The sequence below is a fragment of the Equus asinus genome, chromosome 21, assembly GCF_041296235.1.
Source record: "Equus asinus isolate D_3611 breed Donkey chromosome 21, EquAss-T2T_v2, whole genome shotgun sequence".
NCBI lineage: Eukaryota > Metazoa > Chordata > Mammalia > Perissodactyla > Equidae > Equus > Equus asinus.
Genome location: NC_091810.1, coordinates 20926464 through 20947664, shown reverse-complemented (window position 1 = coordinate 20947664; position 21201 = coordinate 20926464). Strand labels below are relative to the sequence as shown.

The 21201-nt window shown below is 36.4% G+C and overlaps 1 protein-coding gene across 7 annotated transcripts in view; it reads left to right on the top strand.

Moving 5' to 3' along the window:
* GRM7 (glutamate metabotropic receptor 7) overlaps positions 1-21201 on the top strand; it is an 822517-nt gene that overhangs the window by 252843 nt on the left and 548473 nt on the right. For all 7 annotated transcript variants that reach the window (XM_044754899.2, XM_044754898.2, XM_070492761.1 and 4 more), the window contains exon 2: positions 4932-5148. In XM_044754899.2, the coding sequence (XP_044610834.1) occupies positions 4932-5148 (217 nt within the window). The remainder of the gene's footprint in view (positions 1-4931; positions 5149-21201) is intronic.

Genomic DNA, 21201 nt, shown 5'->3' with positions numbered 1-21201 from the left:
ACAATTGTAAAATTTTACTAAGAGAAAAGAAAGAACAACAAAATAGATGAAAATAGATATTTTCTCCTAGAGAAAAAGAAAATATTGTAAATAGATCAATTATTCACAAATTAATTTACAAATATAATGTAATTCTCATCAAATCATAATGGAACTTTATTGTGAACTTGAAATTATGCTAAAGTTAAGCTGGAAAATTAAACACATGTGATTACACAAGGTCATTTTTAAAGTAATAGTTATGAAGAGAGAATATGTTCCAACTAATATAACCCTAAAATACTCTAAGTTTATAAGAACTAAAATAGTAAAACAGTGGCCCAAGACTTGGAAGACAGAGAAGTGGAATAGTAGAAAATACACCCCAAAGACCCAAGGGTATTTAAGAATTTAGTATATTACAAGGAATGGTCTTCCTATCACCAAAGAATGAGTATTTAATATACGGTGCTGGGGCAATTAGTTAACCATTTGGAAGAAAAAAAAATATTGATTGTTGGTCTACCTTATATAACAACCCCCAGTAATTTCTGCATATGGAAATATTTAGATGTAAACCTCATATATTTCTGTCAATTTGGTGGGAAGAGGTGCTTGAACAGTATTCTAAGAAAATACTCCTGAATGTCTACAAAGGGTTGAATTAGCTCTGAGAAATTTTGTTTAACTTTTAATGATAGTGAAAACTTGAAAAATCTGTAAGCATTTAACAATGAAGATTAGATTTAGGTTAGATATAGCTCAGCAGAGTATTATGCAACCAGAGAAAGAGAGAAAGAGAAATGAAAGGGGAAGGAGGGGAGGGGAGGGAGGGTGAGATTAAGACTCATATTTTCATAATTAATAATAGATATGTGCATATCCACATGCACACACAAATATGATAGAGATATAACAAAATCTTAACAGGGATAAAGGCATTAAAGTTGTTTTCTTGTTTTTGTTTCTCTATTTTTCATAAAGACTATAAAAGTACAAACTCTTTATCAACAAATAGAGTAGGGTATAGATATTTTTAATCTTATTTGATTATCATCAACAAAACCATGTTTGTGTGATAGGCAAATTTTTTGTGAGTAAAATTTACTAAAATATAATTTTTACAGTAAAATATAATTTAAAAATTAAGATGAAAATGTATTCCTATGATAAAGATTAAAAGTGTTTTAGTTTCTTAAATTGGAGAGAGGACGGCTCAAAGAGAGATGGAATATCTATTTTTATATAGCTGAAGTGTTATTACACTAAATCGTCTTCATCAAAAGATCAGTTCTGGGGCCAGCCTGGTGGTGCAGCAGTTAAGTTCACATGTTCCACTTCAGCAGCCCAGAGTTTGTCAGTTCAGGTCCTGGGTGCAGACCTATGCACCACTTGTCAAGCCATGCTGTGGTAGGCGTCCCACATATAAAGTAGAGGAAGATGGGCACAGATGTTACCTCAGGGCCAGTCTTCCTCAGCAAAAAGAGGAGGATTGGTGGCAGATGTTAGCTGAGGGCTAAACCTCCTCAAAAAAAAAAAAAAAAAAAGATCAGTTCTGTATTTCCATAGAAGACTGGCAAGAGGGGAGGATTTCAAAAGCAGAAAGAGAAAGTATACCTAGATATCAAGGAGAGTGTGGAAGGTAATCAGCAAAAATGACCAATAATAATTTAGTCAGTTATAGGTACCAGTCATAACACACACTTCAAAATAATTACTATGAAGGCTTACACATCAGTTTAAAAACAAGTAACTAAATATACAGCATGATAGCTAAATAAGTATGTGGCATCATAATTCATAGGTTACATAAATTCTTGCAGTTGTTCGTCTCCCATTGCTAGGAAGGATGTCCTTATGTAGCCATATCTTTATCTCAGAAATAATATCCGTTTGGTCTTTCATTCCTTGTGCTAGAATCATTATATGCATAGTGTAGAAATAAGTACCATTGAACATAGGTTGTGTGCATGATCCTAAAGGGACATATGAGTCTTAAGCCAGAAGATATTTCTTATTTATGATGGAAGGGATAGACCACAGATAGCAACCATTTTTAAAGGGTGCATAGTAGCTAGGAAAGAAATCTGCTTCACCTGGATTTTCATTATTCAAGTTTAGGACACAGTTTAAAACATGCATTTGCATTGGGGGCACTTCACAATTCTCATGTTCTACAGCAACTGTGTAAATGCGAATTCAACTGGAGGGCTGGATGTATCTTTATTAGCACTATTCAAAAGTAGAAAGGGATTTTGGCAGTGAAGATATCTGTGCAACGGCACAAGGCTTTTACATTTCCACAAGTTGCAATTGATGGAAATGTATTGACGTGGTTGGCTTCTTTCCTTTATATTTCTTTTAAGAAAATTCTCTCTCTCTCTCTTTCCCCTCCCTATCCCCCCCCACTTTATTTTTCTGCCCAAAGCTTTTATTCAGTTGCTGTTTTCTTTACCTAAAATTTATAACCTCAGAACTATAAATGAAACATAGGGAGCTCATTGTTTTAAGATATTTGTATGAGCTTTAACAAGGCATTTAAATAAAAATGTTTGAATAACAGTCTGAGAGTGATCAAAAAATAACTGGCTCTACAGTCAGTGCTGTGGACAGAAATTGGCCTGGACTCCAATAATCTGCCCTTCCTTGTTTTATGCTTATTATTAAAATATCTTAGCAACAATTCAGCAAAGTATCACAGTTAGGACTTCAGAAGTTCACACTCGGCAGCTTCAGGTTTGAGTACTGCTATCTTGCAACTTTGTGAATTGAAGCAAGGTCTTATTCTACTTCCAAGCCTCAATTTTCTCTTTTGTAAAATGAATTAATAATGGTATGGTATAGTATAGTGAAGAATGTTTACTAATGGTTAGATAAGGTAATGTATATGAAACTTTTAGAACATGACTGGCACGTAATAAGGAGTTGGATAAATAGTAGGTATTATTTCTAAAGCAATAATGATAAGAATATGCAAAAATATTTTCATGCCTTAGGACAATGAGGAGAATGTCTGTGATAATGTATCACAGAGAACTTGGGAAGTCAAACGTGGAGAATAGGTAAGCTTAGTAAGGAAACATATGGTGTTCTCTATTTGGATTATCATTACTCCCATGTATTAAGAAACCACTCTGTCACAGGTATCATGCTAAGTAATGCACATTTGTTATTCTTACCCCTCAAAACCACCTTTTAATAATGATGCAACCAACTCATTGAGATGAAATAACTTCACCAAAGTAAACACTAGTGAAAAGAAACATTAGGCTTTGATTCCATATCTTGTCAATACCAAATCCCATTTTATTTCCACTACACCTCACTCCCCCTGTAATGGAGGAGTTGCTCAAGTAAAGACCCATGAGGAGACTGAGGCTTTCTCACAATGGCTTTGGGCTTTGAGTCAGGGACAGAAATCCCACCCCCAGTGTTCACAGAGCAGAACTGTGTCAGGGATGGGCTGCATGGAAGATGGTGGGCCATCGACTGTCAGGGCTACATGACTTGATTCTAATGCTGACCTGGAAAAGTTGGTGGAGAAATGAGCTTTACAGAGGTGGTAACCAGCTTCAAACAATGGTAAATGGGTATACTTTAGGCAAACTGCACTGGAAGGAGAGAAATGGGTTAATATCAAATAGAATTTTCAGGGCTCAAAGAGTCAACTCGCTGTTAGGCTTGGTCTGAGCAAAGATCAAAACTGGCCTTGAGATACTTGAGAAATCCTTATGATAAAGGAGAAGTAAGTCCTGGGAGAGTGTGCAAGCATAATTTTGTAGGAATTAATCACTCTTGTAGGTAGACTAATTGCACCAATCACAGCCTACTGCATGCTAGTGTTAGGAGAAAGAACTAGGGGGTAGTACGTTGTAAAAGCGACTAGCATAGAGGTCCTGAAGTTACGCCATAAGCCAGGATCCTCATTTATGGCTATTTCAGGCCTTCCCTAGGGTATTTAGAACCCTAGGCAAACATTGTTTGCAGGGCCTCTTTCCGTATACATAATTTGATTTAGCTAAAATATGTATCTCAGGACTACTCTGGCAGCCTAAACTCATATGATCCTAAGAAATGAATACTATGCCAGCCAAGGGGTACAACCTTCTTGTTAGGCTGCCCTCCTGGAACCAGGGTCCCGCTATGGGGCCCTAGGATGATTCCTTTAGGCAGAAGTTCTAGGGCTCCTTGGGACATCTGATTGATCCCATGTGAAGTAGAGGGTCGGAGAGTTCTCTAAAGGGGAAAAATGGGAATCAGAGGCAGAGAGCTCCACCCAGACAGGACTGCCAGCCCTCTCCCACCTCCCAAAGGGGAACTGAGAAAAGTTTGAAGAAGGCCCTCCAAAGTGCAAAGACTTTGGGGTGAGGTGAAAACACAAACAAAACATAAACCCCTTTGCCTGGGTCTAAAGGTGTTACTGAGCTACCTCCTAACATTCTCGTGAAGAATAAGTGAAACAATGTATGAGGCTTGCTTAGATATTCCCCAAATCACAGATGATCATCTCTCAATAAATTTTAGATGGCTAATGACATCCACCAACATTCACGAGCTGCATCAACTAAACCAATCTCTATATACACTCCAGTTAGGCTGTTGTGTTTTCATTTCTATTAGTTTGTGAGAAGTAAAGCCTGTTTCAAAAAGTTAGCCAGAATGGTTATGAATTCTTTTCTCCTAATCATGATGACCCATGTAATTTCCATGCCATCCTCATTCCCTCTCCCAAGAAGAGAACATAAAAAGGCAGAAGCACAAAAGTGGGTGCTTCTGTGCTGTCAAGAAGTGGTTGGTTGCCTTTAGGATCTATAGTTACATAGTGGTGTTTGGCAAAACATGCATCCTCTTTGGAGCTCAAGCCCTGTATCTTGAGTAAACTGTCATAAGTGTAAATGAGTCTCTCGCATCTTGATGGTGTGCTCTCATGTGGTGCTTTCTTGTCTTTTCAGATCCCCCAGATTAGTTATGCATCAACGGCACCTGAGTTAAGTGACGACCGGCGCTATGACTTCTTCTCTCGCGTGGTCCCACCCGATTCCTTCCAAGCCCAGGCTATGGTAGACATTGTAAAGGCCCTAGGCTGGAATTACGTGTCTACTCTCGCATCTGAAGGAAGTTATGGAGAGAAAGGTGTGGAATCCTTCACGCAGATTTCCAAAGAGGCAGGTAGGAAGAGACTGCACTGGTCAAGATGACTCTCTTCAAACGTCGGTGGCTTGTAGGGTTCTTTTCAATCTTTATTAAACCAACGCTATAGATAATCACTGTTACTCTACTCTCACATTCCCCATTGCCTGTGAAGTAAATCTGGAAAGTCTTCATTTATAACACTTTGTTATTTTTGAAGAGAATATTTTCAAAAGTGTGAAACTGAAGTCCCTAAAAGGACTAGTGGAAGAAACGGAGAGAAGAAAATATGTACTCAAATTTATATCTTACTTCTGTGTAATGGATGATGGTGTAGATTACAGCCTGTATGTGAAAATCTGAGAAAATGTGGCTAAATGTGCATGCAGGCTCTTCCTCTCTGCCCCTCTCCAAAATGGAGAGAATTGTTTAAAATTATGAGAACCCAATCACAGTGGCACTTTGCTTTCAAGAGGAATGGCGGTGATAGTTCTGAATAACTTGGCCAAAACAAATAAATTATCCAGGCAGTAGAATGTGTATAGACAAATATTCTTTGAAATTTTAGATTATTTTTAGAAAGACAGTTCTATTAAGTAGCACGTGGAGAAGATTCTTTTATGTTTGTTTGTTTAGCTCAAAATGGAAGTAATGGGTCCAAATATTCAGCCAGCTGGCTTTCGTTGGGCAGATTTTGAAAAATGAGACAAAATCTTCACACTTAGAAATCCTGACAATAATATTCAGTCTTCTCCATGTGGAAATGCTGGATATAGTAAACTTATGTTTAAAAAAATTCATGCTTGGATATTCCTGTAAAGTTCTTACGCTGAAGTCATGTCCTCAGTTTTGGTTGTAAGAATTTCATCTAATCCAAATTGTTATTGACCAGAAAAGTTAACCATCTGTAAAGGCAAATACACAAGCAGAGCAGTAGAAACAGAGGTCCATTTCATAAGGAGAGATGTCATAAATCCTGAAGACATGGCTTTAAGTATTTGGCTGTCAGACTATGGATATACTCAGACATATAATGCTTCATTATATAGATGGTATGTCTGCACCTGGCCACTGAAAGAAGGGAGACAAGACTTGCTTGTCAATCCCACGATTTTAACTCGGTGCCTCATCATTAGCTCTAATTTCAAAAACTCACTGGAGAGCTATGTCCTTCTTATACTCTTCCTTCTGACTGAAATACTCTTGCTCTTAACACCTTTGACTAGATAGCTCCTAATCATTGACAGATCTTATCCTATGTTCAACCAAATATAAACACAATACTTTCTTGGCTCTGTTGACTTGGCTTGTGTTTCTAGTATCTTCTCCCACAGCACTTATCACATGTTTGTATGATTTGTTGTTGTTTTCTCTCTTGTCCCCTAGACTCTAAGAGCAGATCATGTGTGTCTCATTCACTACTGTAGTCCCAGCTGCTATGTTTCTAAGCGAAACTTTTCTAGTATAATTCAGTTAGCAACTTGCCGTTTAGGAAAGAAATCTTAACTTTGGGCTTGTGTCATGCATGCTGTGATTTATAGGACTCATTAACAATTGACTTCATGAATCTCCAAAGAAATACCTAACATTTTTGATAACTATGTTTTTATTTCTTTCTTTGTTTCTTTGTCGCCTTCTTTGACCAAAATAATGCTAGAGGCTGACTTAGAGAAATATCTAAAATATGACCATGGAAACCAATGTGTAAGGCAAGACGAGGAGAAAATATGGGTAAAATAGTAAGCTAAATCTCAGAGATACAGTTCAGATACCAGCTTGCTCTACATAGTGGCTCCAAGCAGGTCTCAAATTTAATGCTGGACTTTGTACTGGACAAAGCAAAGGACACTACCCATTTTGATACAAAATTTGCAGTGTTCATAGGTCAAAATCATAGTGATTGTTTAGTAAAAGACAGGATCAAGGCAAATGTTTTCTTTAGTCTTTTGTACAAGACTATATTCTATAGACAGATTGGTAGTTTTATATGGTTGTGTATTCCTGGTATCACTTGATGAAAAATTAAAATATATTATCAGAGTTGGGGCCAGCCTGGTGGCAACAGCAGTTAAGTTCACACGATCCACTTCTTGGCAGCCTGGGTTCGCCCGTTCGGATCCCGGGTGCAGACATGGCACCACTTGGCAAAAGCCATGCTGTGGTAGGCGTCCCATGTATAAAGTAGAGGAAGATGGGCATGGATGTTAGCTCAGGGCCAGTTTTTCTCAGCACAAAGAGAAAGATTGGCAATAGTTAGCTCAGGGCTAATCTTCCTCAAAATAAAATATATATATATATATATATATATAATCAGAGTCTACTATATAATGAATCTGCAAAAAGGAAACATCCTTGTAATATGGTCTGAACTCCCCAGCTCATAATTTTAGCTAATCATACATTGAAATAACTTTGCTCAAAAGTAAAGATTGTATCATTGACAGCCATTTTGGATGAAATCTTTTGATTTAAGACCCTTTGAATTTGGGGATGACAATAATTAAAAAGCCAGCTGCAGAAATGCCAGAAAACATTGAGGGTTCAAGTAATGTCTCATCGATCAGTTCTTCTTCTTCTTCTATAAATATTGTGATATTTGACATGCATTTATATAATAAGTTTCATTGGATCCATAGCATATGTGCAACTAATTTAAGTGAATTCACTTACGTGCTTAGCAAACACCCATATCCCCAACCCTCTAAAAAAAAAGAAAACAAAAGGAAGCAGGTAAAATTACAATTTAAATGGTAGGTAGTATGTCTACTCGCTCAGTGTGTATATTACTTATAGAAAACCTGAGATGGGAAACATGATTCTGTTGTTTGTTCAATCCGTTTCACTTTTGTGAGCCTCTCATAATGTGAGCATCCTGCTCCCCCAAAGGTAATTCCAGTACATAGAGATACATATTCATATGCTACCACCTCTAAGAAGAAGTCAACTGCTTTCTCTGATGTTCAATCAAAGAAACAGCAATGTGTTCTAATTCAGAAACATAGAAAAGAAAACAAAAATTTGCTTTATTTGAATTTCCTGGAAGTACATATCTTAGGGATTTTTTAAGGGTAATTTTAAATGTTCACTTGTTTCCCTTGCCTGATCACTCTAGAACCTGATCCTCAAGAAAGAGACAAGTCCACCTGTACGTGTAGTAGAGGGGGTGTGACGCAGAGACAAGTAAGCACTATGGGGTCAGAAAGATGTGGATTTGATAGCAGACTCTATTACTTCCATGCTGTAACACTTTTAACACAGGATTTAACTTTTCAAGCCTCAGATTCCTCACGTAGAGAATGAGATTAATGATGCCTGCTTCCTCAGGTTGGTAAAACAAATAAGATCATGTATAGGCAAGTGCTTAAAACCCAACAGTACCCGGCTATTAGTGCATCACACCAGTTCCCTATAAATCAGCAGAGTTATTGCTTGAGTTTGAAAATAACCCGAGTGATAGATGACATTTACTTTTAGTTATAACTACAAGGCTATTTAAATATAAATATAAATATAATTATATAAAGTATATAATATAATCATGTGCCACATAATGTTTTGGTCAATGATGAACCGCATATATGATGGTGTGCCCATAAGATTATAATGGAGCTGAAAATTCCTACCACCTAGTAGCAATAGCCATCATAATGTCATAGCACAACGCATCAGTCACGTGTTTGCAGTAATGCTGGTGTAAACAAACCTACTATGCTATCAGACATATAAAATTATAGCACATACAATTATGTACAGTACATAATACTTGATGATAGACAGCTATGTTTTTACTATGAATTTACTATACTATAAGGCTAGACCATCTAGGATTGTGTAACTACACTCTATGATGTTCACACAACAATGAAATCTCCTAACAACAACTTTATCAGAACGTAACCCCACTGTTAAATGACACATGACTGTGTATATAATTATATATTATATACATATATATAACAGCTAAGTTGCTATTCTTGCTAATATGCTTTCACCATATAAAAAGAACAGGAAGTGAGCTATTCATGTTGTCCTATGTATGTGGTGTGTGTGAGTGAGAGAGAGAGGCTGAGAGAGTTTTAGAGAGAGCACAAGCTCAATGATGTTATTTCCATTCACTGCTGGCTGGCTTGAAAGAGTTATTTCCATTCTTGCTGACCAGTTTGACTTGGAAGATTATGATTCCTCTCCTTTTTAAATGTCTATAAGAGTTTCACCCTTTTAGAATACTTTAGTCCCCAAATTTACGTTAGACTCAAGTCCTCAGGCAGAGGCTACTTGTAAAAACAGAGCCTTAAGTATCTCTACCAGGCACATAGTCATAGAACATGCATGAGCTCTCCTTTATCGTACTCTAATAGAACAAATCAAGGCAGCGATGTCAGAGGAAAGAAGCCACCCTTCAACAGGGGGCCATGTCATTTGTCTGCAACATGGAAGCCTAGACACAGTCTCTCTAAGCTTTCAAAGAAAACCTCAGTAATTCTTCTCTCATGTAAAGTCATGGGACATTGAAATATGCATGGATGCTGCTCCTTGTTGAACTTGCAGAGAGGACTGTAACATGATTTTCTCAGATGATTAGATTTTTGTGAAATAGTTATATTTGCATAAATTTCCCTGTTTATTTGAATGGATGCACACGCAATATCAACAAAAGCAATTTATTGCTTAATATCGCAGAGTATGAGAGAATATTCACTCCCAACATGCTTTAAAATTCAGGTCAACATAATAAGCTAAATAGCCTAAATGAGACATACAGACTCGTCTTTCTAAGTGAGGGTAAAAGTAAATACTTATGATAGCATCTGGCGCTAGTATATTCCAGATCTTTTGAACCAAATTTGATTCAAAAACTGTAGAAGTAAGGACATCATATATGACTCATAGTTTGCAGGACAATTTTCGGGAGAATCCCATGAGTATGGCTTCACAATATGACACAGATAAGGAATGATTTGTTACTGCCATGGTATCCTGATACATGTCAACTTTTTAAAATCTAAAAGAACATTTCAGTTATTTTTGTATTTCATGTGAATCACTTAATACAGTTATTTCAGTTGTTCTTATAAAGTAATTATCATTAATATTCAGATAAACTCTAGAATTTCTGTGTATTTAATACTTTATCTTGGCCTAGATATTCTTTCTTAGAATAATTAGGTGAAGAATTAATTGACTATTATTAACTATCATTCAGCCTTTAGTTTTTTAGACCTTGGGAACTAGTTGGATTTGCTCATTATGGGATTCTATAGCACCGTGCCCCTCTCTCCTTCAAAGATGCAATGTTCCCTTTCATTGTATGCATTGATCGTCAATCTTCTTCACCTTATTGTAAGCTTCAAGAGGTCAAGGACTTTGTCTTGTGGCTCTATCACCTAGCGTAATTTTTGGCATGTAGCAGGCATTCAATGAATATTAAGGGGAGAGAATATTAAGGGAAGGAGAGAAAGAAGGGAGAACTGTATTTTCTTTTCCTTTAAGAAAAAAGAAAATATGTAAAAGAAGCTTATGTGATATTTAATTTTGCTTGTGGGCCACAAAAAATTATATCCTAGATCTGTTTGATGTGGTTTATTACAGTTGTCCTCTCTCTGAATCTACCCCATTCTTCCCTCTTACCATCCCCGCACAAACTTACAGCAGTATGATGCAACAAGGCTGTAATTTCCAACACAGTCGTCTATGTTGAATTTGAGGATTTTCCCATTTTTTTGTCTCTGTCTCTCTCATGGTGAATATGGAAAACTCTGAGACATTTTAATAATTAGTTAAAGTGTTTCCTTTATGAAATATTCAGTGGTCCCAATTTGCACACAGATATTAAACATTCAAGGACGTGACGTCAAAACACGGAGTCACAAGAATGCTCATGATATCATTTATCTATAATTGTGCTTAAAACTAAATTGTAAGTTCCTCAAGAAGAGGCTTTATATTTTATTTTGTTTTTTGAAACCTCAGTGGTTAGTGCAAAATTTTAGGTTTTAACCCATACTCGATTTGTTAGCAATTCTTGAGTACATCCCTTATCCTCATCATCATTATAGTTACTTTAGTTCTGTGACCCATTTTATTCACCTTGATTCATAGCTACAGTCATCTATGCCTCCAGATTAGCCTCTTCAATATAGTATCCATTCAGCTATGATGATAGTCTTTCTAAAATACAAATAAAACTATTTCATTTGTTGTCCCTGGCTTCACTTTCTCCAGAGGATTAAGTAAAAGATGTCTAGCATGGAAGAAAATGTCCTTTCTGATCTGGTGTCTGCTTTAATCATGAGTCTCACTCCCATGCTATCCCTATCCTCTAATTCCCACCTCAGGCCCTCATATACACACTCTTTGCGCCATCACATTCAATCTTCTGTGGGTATCAGAATGTCCTGTGTTTTTGCAAATGCTTTGCTTTCTGCCTGGACTGACAGCTAACTCCAATTTATTTTTTCAAAACTTAACACCTTGGAAAAACCTATCGCTCACTTTGTGTTCCTTCGTGGTCCTATTTTGGATTCCAGTTTGTTTGTGTGTTTGTCCTTTTTACCAGCACAACATTTTTAAGTCCATCTCCACGAATCAATTCGTGGATAATGACCAATTGCACAAGTCTGGATGAGAGAACAAGCCTGCATATCACTGTAGAGCTGAAAAAGTGATATGTTCACGTCCCAACCTCCATTAAGGCTAGGACACAGTCATATAACCCAATATCTTGGCTAATCAGATGTACCCACCAAAGACGAATCAAGAGCTAGAGACACAAAGAAGCAGGAGCAATTGAAATCCATCTTGTTGACAGAGCAATAGTAATATCCATTTTCCAGGGGGAGGTGTGGTATCCTGCAGGTGTTGGCTCACTGGTACAATCTCCTAGTTCCTGTTTCCAGGAGTAACAGCAGCAGGACCTCAGCTAGCTTGGGTCTGTGGCTTTTTTGGGCATGGGGCTTTAATTCTGACAGCCTAGTCATTCTTTGTTTCAGCTCATTTTCTGATTTTGGTTCCCTGGCCTCCCAGTGATTCTGTGAATTATTCAGCATAATTTAAATAAATTATTTTCCTGATTAATCTCGATAGACTTTAGTTAGATTGTTTGGCTTCAGCCTCCATTAGTGTAATTGAGAATGTTCTTCTATGATTCCATAAACCCTTGTGTATAACTCTATCATAGAATTTGTTGCATATCATTGTAATCTGTCTAATTATCTTCTCCACTAGAATGTAAGTTTATTGAGGACAGGCACTGTGTTGTATTTAACCTTCAACATTCTATTCCCAAGATAATCTCCAACTAGATTAGGCTCATTAAATGCATGTTAACTTTTAAAATGGTTTATTAATGATATAAGTGATGATGACCCCAAGGTGTAGTTGATACAGTGAAACTGTTGGAGGTTTTTCCGCTTCTGACTTTCTAAAGTAATCATTGATCTGTTGTAATAAACAGACTTTTTAGAAGAAAAAAATGAGATAAGAAATCTGGTGATATGCCTTACACTCACGTGATGTATGTCTAGGTACTTTTTTTGTGTCAGATACTGTTCCAGATATGATAAATAATAATTATAGCAGTAACAACAACAAGACATAAATAATCTCTGCTGTCTAAGAGTAGAAATACGTAAGTAGAGCAGTGAGCACAGCCTCATTGGGGCATGCTGCAAGGGAGGACTCTGGAAGAAGGTAGATACCTAACTAAGCCCCAAAGGTAAGTACGAGTTAGCTAGACAAGGCTGATCTAAATGGGGTGGTGAATAATATTTTAGGGAGAGAAAATCACGTTAAAAACCCAAAATAAGGGGCCAGCCAAGTGGCACAGCAGCTAAGTTCGCATGTTCTGCTTCAGTGGCCTGGGGTTCCCTGGTTCGGATCCCAGGTGTAGACCTACACACCACTTGTCAAGCCATGCCATGGTAGGCATCCCACATACAAAGTTGAGGAAGATGGACATGGATGTTAACTCAGGGCCAGTCTTCCTCAGCAAAAAGAGGAGGATTGGCAGTATTCGTTACCTCTGGGGTAATCTCCCTAAAAAACAAATTAAAAAAAAAACCAAATAAAATTGGTTAATGGTAATTTTTTTTTTTAGATTGGCCCAAAGTTAACACCTCTTGCCAATCTTCCTCTTTTTTCCCCCAAACCTCCAGTAGATAGTTGCATATCCTTGTTATAAGTTCTTCTAGTTCTTCTATGTGGGATGCTGCCACAGCATGGCTTGATGAGCTATGTGTAGGTCCACGCCCAGGATCCAAACTGCAGAACCCTGTGCCACCAAAGCAGAGTGTGCGAACTTAACCACACAGTCATGGGGCTGGCCCCAGTTATCTGAATTTTTAAATGGCATAAAAGAAATAGCATTGCTTTGAGAAATTTTATGACTCTTGAATTACTGTGGTGTAAAGTGCTCTTCCACACAACATGAGAGCTATTGCCAAAAATGCTCTGGTTTTTGAGCCAAGAGCTTCTGGTTCTGGGCTTAACTCCTGCAGTAACTTGGGAGCCAGCATAATGCTTCTTTGGGTTGCAAAGTCATCACATATTTATTGAGAAAATTAGTCTCTCTTGGTTCAGACAATTCTCAGATGCATATCATCCTGATTGCAAAGGATGGGATTCTCCCAGGCAATAGACTGTCATTGTTGATATGGGACTAGAAATAGATGATGACGGAGTGTTTTTGCTGCATGAAGAAATAGAAGTGGAAAAGGATATCTCAGCAATTCCTTCTCATCTCTTCCCCTTGCCTTCATTTCAGCTAAGCAACATGGAGGAATCTGAAAAGATCTAAAGATAAAGTGAATTACTCCCTTACTCGCCTACTTGGGTGTGACTACCAAACGTCTCATGTGCTAAGGAGAGAAAGGACATGTGATTCTAGCATTGAGGTTTAAGATGTAGTAAAAAGGAACATAGATCATTTTTAAATATAGGGATAGAGACTCAAATATAGAGAATTCTATTGAATAATAGAATTTCTTGGTGAGTTTGGAGGGAGGAAGAACATCGTTGTTCTGAGATAGCTTACTTTGGAAAGTAACCATGCTTTTGTAATAATATCACTACAACTACTAAACTTTAGAGGTAGAAGGTTTGACTTACTTTCTCTATTTAATGACACTGCATTCAGGCTTCAAGTGAAGCTATCTTTTCCAAGTCTTTACAAAAATGTTCACTGAAAGATACTCCTAGTTTTGAATCTCATAGGTTTTCATGGATGTCAGCAAGAGAGAGAAAATTTCAGTAGAAAAAAATTGGAAAGAATATTAATTAGCTTATAAAACTGGAGAGAATTATAGAGAACTAAGTTCAAGTGTTTATGGGGCATGCCTATGTTTTGGTTGTGGGACAGTGGGACACTTTGATTTTGAGTCCTGCTAAGGCTGGCCCAGTGAGGAAGAGGTATTTCCCAATGTAATTTTGGTGCCCTAACCAAAAATTGGGGTAGTCACAGTTTAAAACTTGCCATCTTTTTGATTGCCATTGTCAGATGCTTCCCAGTGTTCCACTCCACTGGAATAGGCAAGTAAAGGGAAGGGGGTCTGAACTATGCCCACACAGGAAAATGCAATATTCATCAAAACAGAGGCAAGGAGGTAGGCATTGGAATCAGTCAAAGGGACAATTCTGAAGAAAAGGCAAATACTCCAATCCAAGAAACATTAATATTTAGTTGCTTGCAAAATATCTATTTACTGGACTTCAAATGCTTTCTAAATTGTTTTGTAGTTTGAACAACTTGATGAGTATAAGTGTATCCTCTTTGTGAGACTTGTACAAAGGGATCTGTTTTCCTTTTATTTGGCAAATGGATCCCTGCTGTTAAATCTTTCAAGAGATTATAGGAAATTCTACAAAGCCCCACATCAATTGCATTATCACTTTCAGGCAAACTGAAGGACAGATGGTCAAAATCTCTGACAGTAAGGTGGTAATAGTAGCCATCCTAAACACATACAGCATTGACTGACTTTGCAAGACTTTGACCTTGTGTATCGCCAAATTTGCCTAGTTCCAATTTTCACATTTCTTGTTACTCTTTTAGCTGTATGTCTTAAATAGCAAGCCCTTAAAACATATTTCCAATAGTCATTAGATATTATTCCATTGCATTAATATTTTAGAGTTGACATTTGGCTTTTTAGGTAGGTATTACTGGAATGTCAGTATATTCTATAAGACATAGTATATGGATGTCCTTTCGGAAACTAGTATATAGGTTACAACATAGGCTTTTACATACAAGGAAAAATATTAAATTTGAAGTCGTCATAAGAATGCTAAAGGTCTTAAGAGAAAAATTAGAGGCATATTAGAAGGGTTTAAAAATAAAAGAATACTTACTAAAAATGTCTGTGTACAAAAAAGCTTTATTTTTCCTAGGGTGTTAGTGACACTTTGGATTTAACTAAATTTTAAAAATCAACAATACAGCCACATTCCTTGTATATTTCTTATCAAAGATGATAAAGTCTCCTGGGAAAGATGAAGTTGTCAGAACTACAACTACAGAAATTTTGATGAACAATTATTAGTTATATACAAGTATGCTGTTTTCAAAGTCTTAATGCCAGGGGGTACAAAATCTGTAGGGTACGGAAATTATAGACTCTTCTACTCAAATATTTTTTGGCATAAAGGTGCTTAATACTTGGTTCTATATCAGGATCATGAGTGTTATTTTCTAAAAACCTGCGTATAGTGATGTACTTAGTACCTATTCCGCTCTTCATACTTTTGATTAACTAATGTAAATTTTATTTTCAGTTTCTTCTTATCAGTTCTTTGTTCAACAGTAACCAGAGAGTAATTGACATAGGAAGTATAAGTTAGAATAGTTTACATTAGACTCTCAGATTGCATCCTGCCCTAGGGTTTATATCACTTGTCTGTTAGGATCCTACTATATTTTTTCCCAGCTTTATTGAGATATAACTGGCATATAATATTATGTAAGTTTAAGGTGTACAATGTGATAATTTGATATACATATATTTAAAAATAATTACCATGGTAGGATTAGTTATCATGTACCTGACATAATTACCATTTCTTTCTTGTGATGAGAACATTTAAGATCTACTCTATTAGCAACTTTCAAGTATGCAATACAGTATTGTGAACTAGAATCACCATGCTGTATCTTAGAACCCCAGAATTTGTTCATGTTATAACTGAAAGTTTGTACCTTTGACAAGCATCTCCTCTTTACCCAAAACCCCCAGCACCTGGCAAATACCATTCTACTCTGTTTATTTGAATTTGGCTTTTTTAGATTCTACATATAAGTGAGATCATACAGTATTTGTCTTTCTCTGTCTGACATTTCACTTAGCATAATTCCCTCAACATTCATTCATGTTGTTGCAAATGGCAGGATTTTCTTCTTTCTCATGGTTGAATAATAGTCCATTGTGTGTGTGTGTATATATATATTTATCACACATGATAACACCTATATATCTCATTTTCTTTATCTGTCCATCCGTAGATGGACAGTTAGGGTGTTTTCTTATTTTAGCTATTGTGAATGAACCTGGAAATCTCTTCAAGATTTTATTTTCTTTGAATATATACCCAGAAGTGTAATTGCTGGATCCTATGGTAGTTCTACTTCTAATTTTTAATAACCTCCATAGTATTTTCCATAGTGGTTGTACCAATTTACTTTCCCACCAACAGTGCACAAGGGTTCCTTTTTCACATCCTTGCCAACATTTGTTATCTCTGTCTTTTTGATAATAGCCATTCTAACAAGTGTGACATATCTCACTATAGTTTTGATGTGCACTTCCCTGATGGTTATTAGTGATATTGAGCACCTTTTCATGTACCCGTTGTCCATTTGTATGTCTTCTTTGGAAAAAATCTCCTATCAGTTCCTCTGCCTATTTTTCAATCAGACTTTGTTTTTTTGCTATTGAGTTGTATGAGTTGCTTATATATTTTGGATATTACCCTCTTATTGATATATGATTTACAAATATTTTCTCCCATTCTTTAGGTTGCATTTTCATTTTGTTGATTGTTTCTTTGCTGTGCTGAAATTTTTTACTTGATGTTGCCCCACATTTATTTTTGCTTTTGTTGCTTGTGTTTTTGATGTCATATCCAAAAAAATCATTGCCAAGACCAATGCCAAGGAGTATTTTTCCTATGTTTTCTTCTGGGAATTTTCAGTTCAGGTCTTATGTTTCATCTATTAGTCTTTAATCTATTGTGAGTTAATTTTTGTGAGTAGTGTAAGACAGGGGTCCAATTTCATTAATCTGCACTGATTATTCAATTTCCCCAACAGCATTTATTGAAGAGATTTTCCCTTCTGCATTGAGTATTCTTGGCTCACTTGTCAAATATTAGTTGACTGTTTAGGTAAGGGTTTATTTCTGGGCTCTCAATTCTGTTCCATAGGTCTATTTTATGCCAGTACCGTATTGTTTTAGTAACTACACTTCATAATATAGTTTGAAATCAGAAAGTGTGAAGTCTCCAGCTTTATTCTTTTTTCTCGGGATTGCTTAGGCTACTCAGGGTCTCTGTGATTCCAGAGGAATTTTAGAATTTTTTTTACATTTCTGTGAAAAATGCCATTGGAATTTTATTAGGGATTGCATTGACTCTATACACGTGTTTGGGTAGTATGGACATTTTAACAATATTAATTCTTTTGGTCCATGAACATGGGGGTATGTTTCATTTTTGTGTGTTTTCTTCAGTTTCTTTCATCAATGTCCTATAGTTTTCAGTATATAGACTTTCACCTTGATTAAATTTAGCCCTAAATATTTTATCATTTTGGATTCTATTATGAACGGGATTGTGTTCTTTCTTTCTTTTTCAGATATTTTGTTTGTGTGGAAAAACACAGCCAATTTCTGTATATTCATTTTGTACCTTACAACCTGACTGAATTTGTTTATTAGTTCTCTCAGTTTTTCTGGTAGAGTCTTGAGGATTTTCTATATATAATATCATAACATCTATACACATAGACATTTTACTTTTCCTGTCCTGACTTGGAGATCTTTTGTTTCTTTTTATTACCTGATTGCTCTGGCCAGGATTTCCAATACTATGTTGAATAGGAGTGGTGAGAATGGGCACACTTGTCTTGTTCCTGATCTTAGAGGAAAGGCTTTCAAGCTTTCACCATTGAGTATGATGTTAGCTGTGGGTTTGTCATATGTGGCCTTTGTCATGTTGAGGTTATGTTCCTTCTATACCCAATTTTTTTAGAGGTTTTTTTTTTTTCATTGTGAAAGGGTACTATAATTTTTTCAGATGGTTTCTTTACATTTGTTGAGGTGATTACGTGATTTTTTTTATTGCAGTAACATTGGATTATAAAAATATATAGCTTTCAGATGTACATCGTAATATATTTCGAATTCTGTGTAGTTACATCATGTTCACCACCCGGGAACTAATTATAGTCCATCATCACACACGTGAGCCAAATTACCCCTTCCCTACTTCCCCTTCCCCTTGGTAACCACCAATCCAATCTTTGTTGCTATATGTTTGTTTCTCATTGTTATCTTCTACTTATGAGTGAGATCATATGGTATTTGACTTTCTCCCTCTGACATTTCATTTAGCATAATACCCTCAAGGTCCATCCATGTTGTCGCAAATGGCCAGATTTCATAATTGCTTTTGGCTGAGTACTATTCCATTGTGTATATAAACCACATCTTCTTTACCATTCATCCCTTGATGGGCACCTAGGTTGCTTCCAAGTCTTGGCTATTGTGTATAATGCTGCAATGAACATAGGGATGCATGTATCTTTGAGCATTTGTGTTTTCAAGTTCTTTGGACAAATACCTAGCAGTGGAATAGCTGGATCATATGGTAGATCTATTCTTAATTTTCTGAGGATGCTCCACACTGCTTTCCATAGAGGCTGCACAAGTTTGCACTCCCATCAGCAGTGTATGAGGGTCCCTTCTCTCTACATCCTCTCCAACACTTGTTGTTTCCTGTCTTGTTAATTATAGCCATTCTGATGGGAGTGAGGTGATATCTCATTGTAGTTTTGATTTGCATTTCCCTGATAGCTAATGATGTTGAGCATCTTTTCATGTGCCTGTTGGCCATCGGTATATCTTCTTTGGAGAAATCTCTGTTCAGATCTTTTGACTAGTTTTTAACTGGGTTGTTGGTTTTTTTGGTGTTGAGATATATGAAGTCTTTGTATATTTTGGATATTAACCTTTTATCTGATATATGGTTTGAAAATATCTTCTCTCAATTGTTAGGTTGTCTTTTCGTTTTGTTGATGGTTTCCTTTGCTATGCAGAAGCTTTTTAGTTTGAGGTAGTCCCGTGTGTTCATTTTTTCTTTTGTTTCCCTTGCCCAGTCAGACATGGTACTTGAAAACATGCTGCTCAGACCGATGTCAAAGAGGGTGCTGCCTATGTTTTCTTCTAGAGGTTTCAGGGTTTCGGGTCTTACATTTAAGTCTTTAATCCATTTTGAGTTGATTTTTGTGCATGGTGTAAGGGAATGGTCTACTTTCACTCTTTTGCATGTGGCTGTCCAGTTTTCCCAACGGCACTTATTGAAGAGATTCTCCTTTCTCCATTGTATGCTTTTGGTTCCCTCGTCAAATATTAGCTCTCCATAAATGTGTGGGTTTATTTCTGGGCTCTCGACTCTGTTTCATTGATCTATGTGTCTGTTTTTGTGGCAGTACCATGCTGTTTTGGTTACTATGGTTTTGTAGTATACTTTGAAATCAGGGCATCTGATACCTCCAGCTTTTTTCTTTTTACTCAGGAATCCTTTGGCTATTCGGGGTGATTTGTTGTTCCATGTAAATTTTAGGATTCTTTGTTCTATTTCTGTGAAAAATGTTGTTGGAAATTTGATAAGGATTGTGTTCAGTCTGTAGAAACATAAGCGATTTTTGTATGTTGATTTTTTATCCTGCGACTTGACTGTATTCATTTATTATTTCTAAAAGATTTTTTACTGGATTCTTTAGGGTTTTCTGTATATAAAATCATGTCGTCTGCAAAGAGTGGCAGTTTCCCTTCTTCTTTTCTAATACGGATCCATTTTATTTTTTTTCTTGCCTGATTACTCTGTCTAGGACTTCCAACACTATGTTAAATAAGAGTAGTGTCAGTGGGCATCCTTTTCTGGTTCCTGTTCTTAGAGGGATAGCTTTCAGGTTTTCTCCATGGAGAATGATATTTGATGTGGGTTTGTCATATATGGCCTTTATTATGTTGAGGTATTTTCCTTTGATACCCATTTTATTTCGAGTTTTTATCATAAATGGATGCGGTATCTTGTCAAATGCTTTCTCTGCACCTATTGAGATGATCATGTAATTTTTATTCTTCATTTTGTTAATGTGGTGTATCACGTTGATAGATTTGTGGATGTTGAACCATCCCTGCATCTGTAGAATGAAACCCACTTGATCATGATGCATGATCTTTTTAATGTATTGTTGTATTTGATTTGCTAGTATTTTGTTGAGGATTTTTGCATTGATGTTCATCAGTGATATTGGCCTGTAATTTTCTTTTTTTGTGTTGTCCTTGTCTGGTTTTGGTATCAGGATAATGTTGGCTTCATAGAATGAGTTAGGAAGCCTCCCCTCCGCTTCAATTTTTTGGAAGAGTTTGAGTAGGATAGGTAGTAAGTCTTCTTTGAATGTTTGGTAGAATTCACCAGGGAAGCCATCTGATCCTGGACTTTTATTTTTTGGGAGGTTTTTGATTGCTGCTTCGATCTCCTTACTGATGATTGATCTATTCAAATTCTCTGCTTCTTCTTGGTCCAGTTTTGGAAGCTTGTATGTTTCTAAGAATTTATCCAGTTCTTCTAGATTATCCAATTTGTTGGCGTATAGCTTTTCATAGTATTCTCTTATTATCTTTTGTATTTCTGAGGTGTCTCTTATAATCTCTCCTCTTCCATTTCTGATTTTATTTATTTGAGCCTCCTCTCTTTTTTTCTTGGTGAGTCTAGCTAAGGGTTTGTCAATTTTGTTTATCTTTTCAAAGAACCCGCTCTTGGTTTCATTAATTTTTTGTATTTTTTTTTAGTCTTTATTTCTGCTCTGATTTTTAT